General features: G+C 39.6%; 1 protein-coding gene across 11 annotated transcripts in view; it reads right to left on the reverse strand.

Annotated features, from left to right (window-relative positions):
- Nucleotides 1-13,466, reverse strand: part of EBF1 (EBF transcription factor 1) — a 390,438-nt gene that overhangs the window by 367,371 nt on the left and 9,601 nt on the right. For all 11 annotated transcript variants that reach the window (XM_019433724.2, XM_019433720.2, XM_019433723.2 and 8 more), the window contains exon 5: nucleotides 7,740-7,813. In XM_019433724.2, coding sequence (XP_019289269.1) covers nucleotides 7,740-7,813 — 74 coding nt within the window. The remainder of the gene's footprint in view (nucleotides 1-7,739; nucleotides 7,814-13,466) is intronic.

The following is a 13,466-nucleotide window of genomic DNA, read 5'->3' on the forward strand; positions in this document are numbered from 1 at the left end:
TCATCATTTTCCTTTTTTTCAAAACAGTGAGTGGGCAATGTCAAGTCCCAATGGCTGAACCTTCATGCCAGGCCTGTCTAGACTAAACATGCTCCAGGGACACATCTACCTTGTATGATGACAATTTCAAAGTAGAACCTACATGTCTTGCTTGGTTCTCTCTCTCCTCACTGCCATACCTCTTCTCCACATCGCTTTCATTTCTCACTTGGACTTCTGCAGTGGCCTCCCATCTAGCCTCACTGCCTCCACTCTTTACTGCCTAAAACAGCCAGAGTGATCTTTCAAAGTGTCAATGGGACTGTGTCACTTCACTGCCCAAGACCTTTTAATGGCTTCCCCCAGCACTTAGAATAGATCTATGGCATGACATGATGCCAGACCACCTCCCAACCTCCTGTCACTCTCCTCTGACTTGCCAAGCTCCAACTTCACTGGCCAATTTCAATCTCTCCAATATGCCTCACTCAGTCTGACCTCAGGTCCAGGCCTGGGCAGGTCTTCCCACCTGGTCTGTTCATCCTCCAACCCTCCCTAGTTAGCCAGTCTCTACTGCCTGTTGAGGCTCAGCCTCTACGCTCCTTCTCTGGAGAGGCTGGCCCTGATACCCTTCAGTTTTCTCCTGGTTCTTTCCTTTCAGGGCATTTAACACAATGCAAATAATATACTTATGTATAGATTTGTGTATTTTTTTTGTTACTATCTTTCTTCTTCCACCCCACTCCCCCACTAAGCCATATGCTTAATAAAGGAAGAAGCTGTCAATTTCATTTGCCTAATGAGTAGCTTAAGGCCTGAAATAGAAGGGAGAAGGTGAATATTGATTGATTGACTGATTGATTGATCTAATGACTTCAAGAATGATGTAATGTACTGGGGGAAATACAATCCAAGAAAATAGGAAGGTGACAGATAGAGGAAGCCAAGCTGACCCTCAAAGCATGCACGGCAGGTGGAAGGAAGACTGACTCCCATCCCACCCCATACACCAAACCACCTGCCCCCCAGCAAGAGCCACACTAGGTCTGAGACTTGTCCTTTGACTGAAGCACTGTCTTTCTTCATCCCCTTAAAATAAAAACGCCCTTGAGCACAGCCAGATGAATTGAAGCATGGCATAAATGAGAACCATTTCTCTCTGCTGTGCCCCAAGGGACCTAGGGGGAAAGGCAGATGTGAAGAACAGAAGTGTACAGGGAAAGATGGAACAGGAATAAAAGGGGGCAATGAAGGAAAGAAGAGAAAACAAAATGAAGGGGCCAGAGGTCACTTAACACTTATTAAAAAAAACTTCATGCAAAGCATGAAGAATGTCCCCCAACAGGTTTCCTGTCTTTTGGGGGGGGTCATGTCACTGCACCACACAGTCGTCACTCCCAAAGTGGGCATCTTGGGTCCTGCTCTGTACCTGGGGTGGTGACAAAATAGTGTCCATGGGATGCGCTCCGCTTTAAAAATATACAGATATGCACATATATGTGTGTATACATATATATGTATGCATCTCTGTGTGTATATATACACACGTACATATGGAATTATGTGCAGGATTAAAAAGGATGAAGGTGGGTTTTTACACACTCTCAAGGAAAGAAGTCTAAATCAAATTGTGAATCAAGAAAGCCAAGTTGCTGAATAGTATATATGGTATGGTCCTATTTCTAGGAGAAAAAATGAAGGGGTGAAAGGAGAAGGGGAGGGGAGGGGAAGAGTGAATGTGGCAAGGCCAGTTCACACCCTCGCTTCACTCAAATCTCTAGGCAAAGTCACTGCCTTAGAAACCCTTCCCTGGCTGACTGCTCCAGAGTGCTCCCTCATCCTGTCTCACTTTTCTCCCTAGCGCTCATCACGTTGTATTCCATATTTATTTGTCTGTTTCTTTACTGTCTGTCTTTCCATGAGGACAGGGGCTTAGACTGTTTTGTTCACCCCTATAACCCCAGCAACTAGAACAGAGCCCAGGGCACAGGAGGCCCTCAGGAAATATGTTTTGAATAAATGAAGAGAAACTTCAGAGAAGAAACCTATAGGGAGTAGGATAAGAAGCAAGAAGGGAGGGAGGGGATATATTTTGTTTCCACACTTCTGCAGTCTTCTATTTTGTATTGCAATATTACTTTCTATTAAAAAACCAGAAAAGTCAACCATAGGTTGGGGAACGAAGGTCTTCCTTTAGACTAAGATGACATCTATCCCCCTGCTGCTTCCTAGTTCTGAGCCCAGAGCCAAGCTGAGCAAAAACCAGTCCTTCTTCCCCACCACGGTCTTTCTGCCCTTCTCTTTCATCTCTTGTCTAAACCTAGCTGCCCCCTCATTCCTTCTACCAAACTCAGAGAGATCAAGAAAGGGATGCACCGCCTCCACCCCACATAAGACAGGTATTAACCAAACAGGACAGGATAAAGGGAGAACAGATTCACTTGTGTTTAAGGCAGAAGAGCACTCAGGCTGAAACACCACACTACATGGAACAGCAGACGTGAAAGCACTTTAAGGGAAAAGTTACTGTGTTAATGACAGAAATCTCAGTGCAATTATGTCCTCATCACTGTGTGACAGATGGATCTTCATCCATTGAAAACAGTGTTTCTTAAGCTCTTACTGTGCCAACCACAGACCTGGCGTTTGACCCCTAAAGTGTGCATCCATCAGGGGACTTGAAGTTTCCTAATTAACTTTGTCACAGAGCAAGGAGCCTACTATTTCACATCCCTTCTCAACCTGCAACCCAAGTGGCAGGAGGGCAATGTGGTCTGTCACAGGAGTGGGTACCCAGCACCTGGTATCCTACAAACACTGTGGACTCAAAACAGCATCCCTTTCCCCAGCAGGATCGTGCATCTCTCAGACAATTTTGCACAGCCAGAGAAAATCAAACGCATGAGTCTCTTCCTTAGCAGACTAACGCAGGTGGCATATCTCTAGTGACCTGACACACAGCTTCATAAATCAGGGCAAGCAACATTTACATGTTTCCCAGTCATGGGACCTGCAGATCCTCATCTTAGGGACATGAAATCTCTTCCTAGAAGTAGAACTCCTTCGACTGGAGAAAAGCACCACCTCAATCTCTAAGCTTTACAACAGAAAATAAGATTTTCTTCCCTGTTTTGCCCAGGTGGCTACAGAATGAGATACATGAATTATATGAATAGTCTGATTAATACCGATAAGGGTAAGTTCACTCTTTCCCTTAGTTTACAAACATTGTCAAGCCTTCCCACTCTCTTAAAAAAAAAATTCTCCTTTACTCTTGAGTTAGTTTCTTCACTGCCCACCTTTCTCCTTGCCAGGGTCGCCAACATTCCTTGCCACCTTAAATAAAATCTGGTTTCCAGGCCTCAGCACCTACTTGAATGTCTCCTCTCAAAGATCACCAATGGCTCTCTGGTGTTTTTCTTTCTTCAAGTCCATCAGGATCTCCCCAGCACTTATCCAAGATAGGGATCCATCTTGGGTGGGGAGGGAAACACCCTCCTTTTATTGCTATGGCCAGTATGCTCAAGGTTCTTTTTCCTAATTCTTGAATATACTCTCCCTCCTTACTAAATATGACCACTCCCCAAGAATGTACCATGACCTCTACTCTTTCTATTCTCCCACTCTTTCCAATCCCATTAAGCCCATAACTTCAGCTCCCCCTTTGGGAAAAGACTTCCAAAGCTAGTTATCTTTTACCCTGACACTCTCCCAGCTCCAGGCTGCAGCCGACCCACCTGCAATCCTCTCCCCAGAGAAATCCTGCCAGACCACCAGCAAACGGACCCAGACACTTCTTCATATACCCTCTAAAACTCTTGTCCTATCTCACCCCCCCCCCCATACCTACAGCTACTACCCACCTGCAGGTACATCCTCCCTTCTCAGAACAGCCACCATCTTTCGCTTCACCCCTCATCACAGACAACCCTGTCTACACTGCAGTGTGGCCTCCTGCTAATAGGTCGCATCTCCCAGGCTAACCTGTAAACCCTCTTATTGCAAGACCAGTCCTTTGGCCCTGCGTTCCACAGTGCTGTGCACATAGCAGGTGTTAAAAGAATGAATGAAAACATCCTTAACCACCAAACCTCAAATGAACAAAGTATGTTAATGTTATAGTAGGCAACACTCTTCAGTGTTCTTTTCTCATCTTTCACTCTGAACAACTATGTACCAGGTACATAGCTAGACGCTGCAGATAACAGGGTCACTGTTATTACTACTTCTGCTTCTACTAATATTACTGCTAATACCCCTGCTATTCCTGTGTCAGGCACCATGGTAAGTATTTACCGGGATTACAACATTTAATCCTAACAACCACCCTGGGAGAGAAGTAACAATTTCCCCCCATTTCACACATGGGACAACTAACAGAGAGGAAAGCTGAGTGACTTCTCTGCCTTCAAGGAGCTCTTAGCTCAGCAAAGGAGGACAGGTCCTGGGCACACGGTTACAATGTGCTGGGCACTATGAAGGAAAACATGGGATATAATAGGAATTCATAACAAGGGGACAAAACTCAGACCAAGGGCCAGAGATGCTTTCCTGAAGAAAACCATGCTTAGGTAGAAATCCGAAGCACAAAATCAGAATAAGCCAGCAGAAGAGTAAGGAAGAACAGACTGTTTCAAGGGGCCAGGCTTGCCCTGGGACCTCATGGTCCCACAAGAGGTTGGGCACTGATAATGGAAAAAGAATGCTTTCCTAAACAGAACACCCATCCCCTGAAATCTTCCTGTGCACTGGAAGGAGAGAAAATCTGCCCTGGCCTGCCTGGGGCACTGGAAACTAGGACTCACCTACCAAGCACAGTTCCTATTTTCCATTTACATTTAAACACAGGATGTTGAGATGCACATATAATCAAATCCCTTATAGACTCCTGCTTTAAAAAATCCTGCAGGGGGCATATTTTTTAGAGAACTTAACCACTGAGTATTAGCAAAATATAATGATAATTGGTACGATAGATTCCAACTTACTAAAAATGCAGAAACTCTCCCAGAATACCACAAAAAGAATTCTATGCCATCAAGTCTAAGAGGTTTTGTCTCAAAGACAGGCAATAATTATGATCTAATGGCAGTAAGTTCTTTAGCCAGATCATGCAATGGGGTTACCCTCTCAACAGAATAAAATATATATTTTTTTAATTTGCAACCACCTGAGACAAAACTCCCTGGTGTTTTTCTTTTTTTTTTTTTTCTTTTTTTTTTCTTTTTTCTTTGCCTGCAACAAAACAGAATCATCCAAGCCCTTTCTTGTCTATCTAAATTTTTGTGTCTTCTTTACCATAGCTCCAATGTACTATAAATATACAGCTTTTGTGACATAAATGCAAAGTTTTATTGTGCTGTTAGCCTTGATAGAAAGCACTGCAGAAAGTTGTTTAGAAATTAAATATCTAAAACAAGCTATTTTAAAATCCAGGGCCCTCACTATTTCATGTCTGCAATGAAGAAATTTCATCTTGGGGAGAGCAAGCTGTCTTTCACACCATATGGCTAATGGTGGTGCATAGCAATTAGCCAGGCTGATTAATGGTGAACAGACTCTAATTTTATGCTTATAATTGAGCCTGCATTTGCACCCCTGGTGCAAATTCAGCACATCCCAACTTCCACTTACAACAGGCAAGAAATCAAGAGAAATAGGATGGTGTGGAAAGTGAGAATTTTTTTCCTAAAGCCCCCTAAAGAGCATCAGATTTGCAATTTAAAAGACTGTTAGCCACACAATAGATGACAGGTTTGTGTAATAGGGTCATGGCGGCCTGGTAAACAAACAGTACCCCTTACACATCTATAGGCAGCCAGGAAAACCGTAATCTGTAACATTAGCAGGATGACATTTTGAATATGGCTTTTCCCTCTTAGCCCTGCAGTACAAATATCATCATTTGCCTTCAGTGGCTTGAGAGTTTTATTTTTGCTATTTTTATGTTTCTGAAAAATAGAAAGAACATCAGCAGTAAAGCACGCCAACCAGCATAATAAAGTACTTTGGACCAATGAATTTTAAGAACAAGAAAAATATAAACTGCATTAATAGAGGGCAGGCTTGTGTGTGAAAGGCATAATATATCTTTAAGTATTTTAAGAATAGAATTATTTCCAGCATAGTCCAAACATGTACAGATATGAGATGCAAATCCATGATATGTAGACATTAGTTGGCTTATTGGAGATCCATCTTTCTGCCTGTCCCCTATTTGCTAGAATCACATGTAATAGAACATAGAAAATTCATTCTAATGACATGCTAATTGTGGGAAGCTAAAATAGAGATATGATCAGAAAAGTAGTAATACAAAGGAGATCAGTTTTAATGCTTTTCAAAATGATTTTACTCATTTAATTCTGAAAAGTGTAACTCAGTTTTACAATTCTTGCTTACATATAGTATGACACTAATTTTTGCCTAATGATATCTTCTAAGAAATTGAAAAACCATATTTTTGGGTTTTGCTACTATTTTAAAGGTAGGGAAAAGCAACCTCTTCATGGAATAATTAACAAGTTTTACAAATCACTGAAGTGAACACTTGTGAAACTCCTGAGTAATTTAGAATAATCTATTCAAAGCATGCTTTTTGAAGAGAAAAAAAAAAAGAAATTTTTATATCCACATAGAATTATAGATATAGAAGTTAATATTTGGGATTTCAGTAAGAAAACACACTGAGCCCCTTTTTATTTCATTTCCACCTGTAGAGTTTTAAGATAGCTTTCCCCACAAGTCCACGAGCAGCAAATAAAGCCCACCCTCCCGTGCTGAAGTGGCAGCTGAAGGTAGAAAGGGATTGGTCAGTAATAGTCAGGAGCCAAGCATGCTTTGTGCCAGAGAGAGCCTGCATGGCTAACAAAGCAATTAGTAGCCTTTCTCTGATGCGTAGTGGCATCTTCATGCTTTATCCAATTACTCAGAATATATCAGGTGTTATTTTACGCTGGTGTTATTTTATGAAGAATAAAAATCCTATACCGCAAGTCTAAAGGCTGTTCTCTCATCTACTCTCTCAAGTGTGGAGGACTGGCTGAGGCCATGAAAGTGAATTTGGTCTCCTTGCTTATTTTCAAATGTAGCTTGTGCGTGATTACAGGCAAAATAAATACACTCGTTTGTGGGTGACACAAATTTTGATATCTTTCAGGTGTAAAAATGTGCCATCCTTCCAAAAGCTCACTACTACTGAGAAATATTAGCTACATTGTCAGAGTTATATACAGGGTAACTAAGAGGAACAGATCAGATGCAAGGGGTGAGGGGAACCCACACTAAGTTTAAGGAGGAATGATGCCTATGTACTGATGGTCATATTTTGAAGTGGGAGAATTAAAAGGGGGAACTATAACTTTTAAATCTTATCCAAACCAGAGGCTTCTGCTGACATCAATAGAACTCTTACTCATTTTACTAGCAACGCAGTTGAACACATATATTAACACTAAAAGGTTATATTGTATTTTATTTGATTGAGAGGAAGAAGGGGAGGGCATTGCTTTGTGCCCATTAACAGTGTGATATCAAAATGGAAATGTATGTCTTCCGGGATGAAGTCTAATAAATAATTGAGAACCACTGTGATGCCTGACACTTTACTACCAAACACTTGTGTTTAATAGTTCTTTTTAGATCATCTAATAGAAGCAAGATAAATATACACCCAAAAATAGGCCTGTGCTCACCTAGATTTGAGATACAAATTCATCTTCTCCTTGCTAATTAAAGGGAGAGAACAAGGTATTTCTTACCTGCACATGATTTCATGTGTGAGCAAGACTCGGCACATTTCTGGGTTCTTGTCTTGGCCTTCATACACTATGGCCTGTAAACAAAGGCACGAATTGAGCTAAAAATGGAACCAGGTAGCAAAGAACAAACTATCGCAATTGAGTACTTGATCATTTCACCATTGCTGGGGGCCAATTAGCTTTTGGGAGCCCAAGACTGTCTGTTTCAAGATACGTTGTTAAGGATCAACCCAAATCAAGTAGAGGACATATGTTCCTCTTTGTCCCGTCAACCACATTATTAAGACGCACACCTTTGGATCAGTGTGTGAGATGAACTTCTGTTGTCAAGACAACCACAATTCTCCTTTCAATTCAGAATAAAATAAATCTAATCAACGAAGAGGAAAAGCCTGGAAGGTTTAGCAGATTCGGATACTAGTGATTTAAAATATAGAAAAGCACGTGGATTTGATTTTTAAATATGTGTTTGTCGCCTCATTTTACTACTTCTAATGCCAACGTTTAGTGTTCCAGAGATGAGTAGCAGAAAACAAGTGGGGGTATGGCTAATGAGTCCATTCACTAACTGTGTCTTCTTTGAGATGATTCATCAATCAGGGAAAATCCTTCCTTCCGCCTACAGGCTGAAAACATGTGCTCCCCAGGGTGTACACCCACCCAAACAGTAATATTTGCCGGCATATGCTGTGTGTGTGGGCTTAAGCCATAGAGTTATCTCCCTCAACTGAACAGAATTACATCTGACTCCCAAAATTTAGATTCCAAATCACCTCATCAGCCAATACATCTTTGTCTGTTCTCAGTACTGTGCATACAAACATTTTGCTTAAAATCACCACGAAGTTTCCCTGAGAGAGCAGTTTCCTGGAAGATCTACGTGTGAATACCTGGGCCAAAGAAAAACACAGCTATTCGCAGAGCAATGCCTACATCAGGATACATATTAACTAACTTAACACTGTATCACTGCATAAGACTAACATGACACAACTTAAGATTATTAATAAAATTACTTTCACACATTTAGATAACTCTCAATTTCTTGGTGACAAAACTACTTGGTGACAAAACCAGGGACTATGCTTATTTAGGACACAGAGATGCTGCAGTAACTAACTGGTAGTTGCCTCTACTGTGCTTTGTTTATAAGCCTGGTACTTTCAGAACCTGTAAATGATGGAGACAGATTAAGACACAGTGTGTGCAGACCCTAGAGCAGACTCTGGGTGTGATATCTAACTCCATTATAGAACAAAAATTGCAACAACAAATAAAAACATGACAAAAAGTACCTGTATAAGGAAAAAAACCTTTCTCTATGACTGGCCCATCAAAACCATTTTTTTTTTTATGGTTAGCCCACCATAACTCTGTATTTTTTAATGTTTTATTTGGACACAATTTTAGACTGACAGGAAATTTGCAAGAATATAAAAAGAATTACAAGATAGTCTTTAACCAGATTCCTCAAATGTTTACACTTCACTAAATCTGCTTATTCTTTTCATTTTTTTTTCCTTAACCATGATAAGTAAACTGGAGACATACCCTAAATAGTTCAGCATGTATTTCCTTAAACCAAAGCATTCTCTTCAACAACCACAGGGCAATTATCTGAATCAGAAAATTAGCACTGATACAATACAATAATCTAATCTACAGACTTTACTGAGATTCACCAATTACAAAATAATGTCCCTCACAGTGAAAAAAAAAAAATACAATACCAATCATTGCATTCAGCTGCCATGTGTCCTTTAAAACAGAACATTCCTGAGTCTGTATTTCATGATATTGACATTGTTAAAGAATATAGGGCAGGTCTTTTGTCGACTACCTTCAGTTTGGGTTTGTCTGATGTTTCCTCAGATTTAGAGTAAAGTTACCCAGTTCAAGGCCAGAATACCACAGATGTGATTCTGGGTTCTTCTCGGTGTATCAAATCACACTGTCGGCTAGTTCTATTACTATAATGGTACAGTAAACGAAAGGGTACGGTAAACCGACCATTTGGTTAAGGTGGTGCCTGCCATCCACCAGAGACGATCAGCCAGATTTCCCCACCGTGAAGTTACTCCTTCATCTTATGTAATTCATAACTATCCTATAGAGAGCTAATCTAGATTATGGTAATATCATATTATGCCTAAAATGTTCATCCACTAGTTTTAGCACACACTGATGATTCTTTCCTGTACTCTTAAAAGAACTTTTCAAACGCCCAAGAAGCTGCTTTAGTCAAGAAAATGCATTAAGTAAATCAAAAACATTTTGAAAGCCAAAAATTGTATCTGTCTGCTTTATTTATTGCAATCACTGCTAAAATCAAAGAAACACAGTAAATAACTGATTAGGTCTCATATATGGTGTTAAAAAATTCTAATCGGATGCATTTTTGTGGCATCCTATTACCACTACATGTTTTGGTTGTTAATATCCTGATAACCTCCATTTCAACTTCAGTTTTTTGTCATGCTAAACTAATACAAGTAACTTGGTAAATATATTCGTAGATATTGCAGGGTTTTCCCTCCTGTTTTAAAAAAAAAAAAAAGAAGTTTGGTTTCTTTAAGAGGAATGCATAACAGTTACATCAGACCTTCTCATTTTGATTCTTTCTAGATGAGACCAATATTATTTTTGTTGAGGCTGCTGGTTCCACTGAAATCAGTGATGATACCCAACGAAAGACACGCTGCAATACAGATATGCTCACAACTTCCCCACACAGTAGATGGTCCATGCATGCCCAGAGAGCCTATGTTTTTATCTTTAGTGACTGAACATCATTTGTCGAAGGCCCAGGGCCTCTGTAATACATCTCTTTATCAAATGCCAAATTGCCACTTCACTTCTGGCAAGCAGACTCAAAATGGAGAATCTTTCTCTAAATCTAGCATATTAAAATAAAAGCATGAGTTTGCATTTGCTCAGAAATAGTTAAGCATTCCGGGGAGGGGTGGCAGCATGAAGTCTCTGCTGTCTCCCTTTCTGAGGCCTCAACAGAACAATATTTTTCAGCACATACATGCAGAGAAAGAAGTCCTACTTCTGTGACTTCTGAAATAAAAGCAAGAGAAAGAGGGAGTTTCTTCACTCTCCTATGAAGTAGAATTAAAACCCTGTAAGTACAGTGAACTGGAAGCTTAGTAGAACAGAATCAGTTACAGAGTGGAACTCAGTCACAGGCAGATCTCCCTCTGACCTCACCTGTGCAGTATTTGTTACTGAAAAAGCTGCTTAAACACACACACACACACACACACACACACACACACTCGTATGAAAGATATGGGCCAAGAAATCAACATTCTGATGAGATCCAAAATCGGAAAATATGATACATTTATTTTGCTGAATATCTCTGAAGCAGCGTGTCAACAAATAGACCTTTTAAAAATGCCACCAAGCTCTCCCTCCAGCTTACACATACAGCTGATAGCCACACATCAACTCTCTACCATCTACATTTCATACACCGTAAAGACGGGTTCACAGTTCAGCAAACCCAGACTTTAAGCCTAAAAGGAAAGGGATCTTCTAATACCAACTTAGAAGTTTCTGCTTTTCTTACTAATTTAAATATGTGCCTCTGTGGGGTGTGAATCAAGCGCCCTGAGCCTGGATCAGCTGGGAGATCACAGAAGCATATAAACGGCATTGACTATTTTAAGTGAAACCATTTTAATAGACAGCTGGTTTAGGGCCCAGACAATGGGACACCAAGAAGAAGGCTTATTTTCATCCTCCACAGTAAATCATGCGTCTGCTCACTGAGAGGAAGGTAGTCTGCTGTGAGAATGACAAAGACAACAGTGATTTAAATAAATCAATGTGTTTATCAGGAGTACAGACCTGAGGCCTATTAACAGACATGGGCAGGATGGGGAGAGAAAGTATATAAAATATATTATTTAAATAAATGAATTGATGGCAAAGCAAGTTAGGGTTTTAACCTAAGAAATACAAAATGCAATTATCAAGTAGAAAACAATATTGACCGTAATCCTTCCAATGGCAAGTAAATCGCTGACAGTGACAGGAATACTTGTACAGGAAGAAAAGCGAAAGAATAAACAGCACTAACTTCATCTCAACTTTAAAAACCTGATGCAATTGATAAAGAAGTTGTCGAAAGTGACACATGTGGAGCGGATTTAGCTTTCTGATATACCAACCTCCCTTTTCTTAATGCCCTCTTCTAATAAGCAGAAAGAAAATAGCAAATTATTTTTAACACTCCATTAATTTTCAGGTTGAGGGTTTTTTCCAGAGTAGTTTTTTTAGTGAACAAAAAAGAGGAAAAAAAATAGGAATCATTAAACTTTCATAGCTTTATGCAACAGCAGTAACAGAAGTTTTACTGCGAGAGAATAAAATGCCATCAATTTCAAATGCCCAATTATAAATTCACCTATATCATCTGTGAAAAGGAATAAATCAATCAGTAGAAAAAATCTGCCTCAGTTCCCACTATTTTAGATGGCATTTGGTGAAGTGTGGTTCATCCTTGCTTTTCCAAAATATCACTGGGTCTTAAAAGTTAATTGAAACTTACTATGGATAAAGACCACACAGTGAAAGGAAAGATACACAGTGAACATGCACCAGGATCACACTTCAATAGCATGCCAAAGGAAATACAGAGAATTGAGCACGGCTTTTCTTTGTTTACTTTTCTAATAGTTTTAACTCTTTGTGTTCTATGCCAAAACAAAGAGGGTGAGGAAAATACTTTTGACTTTGGTTCTTCAAATCCAAAAGGGTTTGAGGAGTAAATGTTTTCATTAAGAGTCTTTTCTGGTTTACAATCAAATAGTAGGAGACTTCTCATCATTAGAGGGAAGGAAGGAAGGAAGGAAGGAAGGAAGGAAGGAAGGAAGGAAAGAAAGAAAGAAAGAAAGAAAGAAAGAAAGAAAGAAAGAAAGAAAAGAAGGAAGGGAGGGAGAAAGAAAAGAAAAAAGGGAAAGAGGAAAAGAAAGAAAGAAAGAAAGAAAGAAAGAAAGAGAAGGAAAGAAAGAGAAGGAAAGAAAGAAAGAAAGGGAGGTTACCCACAACTAACCCAAACTCCTAATTTTCCTTTTAAATAAAAATAGTAACCTTGAAAATATGTTACTTCATTTTCTACATACAAAATAAAGGCCAAACCTAATTTGTCACCTTCAAGAATAAGTTCATGAATGTACAAAGTACCTCCTTCAACCAGAAGTAAAATATCCTCTAAATACAGACTGTCAACAAGCCTTTGGTAGCAAGTTAGCAAGAATTGGAACTAATCAAAAAATAATATGAACACCTACAATATCAATGTACTGTACTATTAATCATTGCATTCAACCACCAAGTTATATTACTTGTCATTTAAAAAAAAAAGTGCTAGCTTATGTGATCCCAGAAATTTCCAGAAGGTGAAGGAGCCCTAGTTAAAAATTAACCTGTGCCAAAGGAAACACTACAAATCTGACATTTCATAAACAATTGTGTCAAACAGCAATCCAACATTAATAGTGGGATAAAATAAAAAATTATTTTGCTTCAATTAGCAGCTTGGCTACTGGTGAACAAATTATAAAGATGTAATTTCAGCTCAGCAGCTAAGCAGGCCTGTTTTCAGAACTGAATTAGGAAAGTTGCAAAGGAATGATATCATATTCAGTATACCATTCAGTTACATCACAGCCTTGAATAAAAAGAGAATGTGTATCAAAAGCAGTTAGCTTTAGA

The sequence above is a fragment of the Panthera pardus genome, unplaced genomic scaffold (genome assembly GCF_024362965.1).
Source record: "Panthera pardus isolate Hobbes unplaced genomic scaffold, ASM2436296v1 HiC_scaffold_2, whole genome shotgun sequence".
Classification (NCBI taxonomy): Eukaryota; Metazoa; Chordata; class Mammalia; order Carnivora; family Felidae; genus Panthera; species Panthera pardus.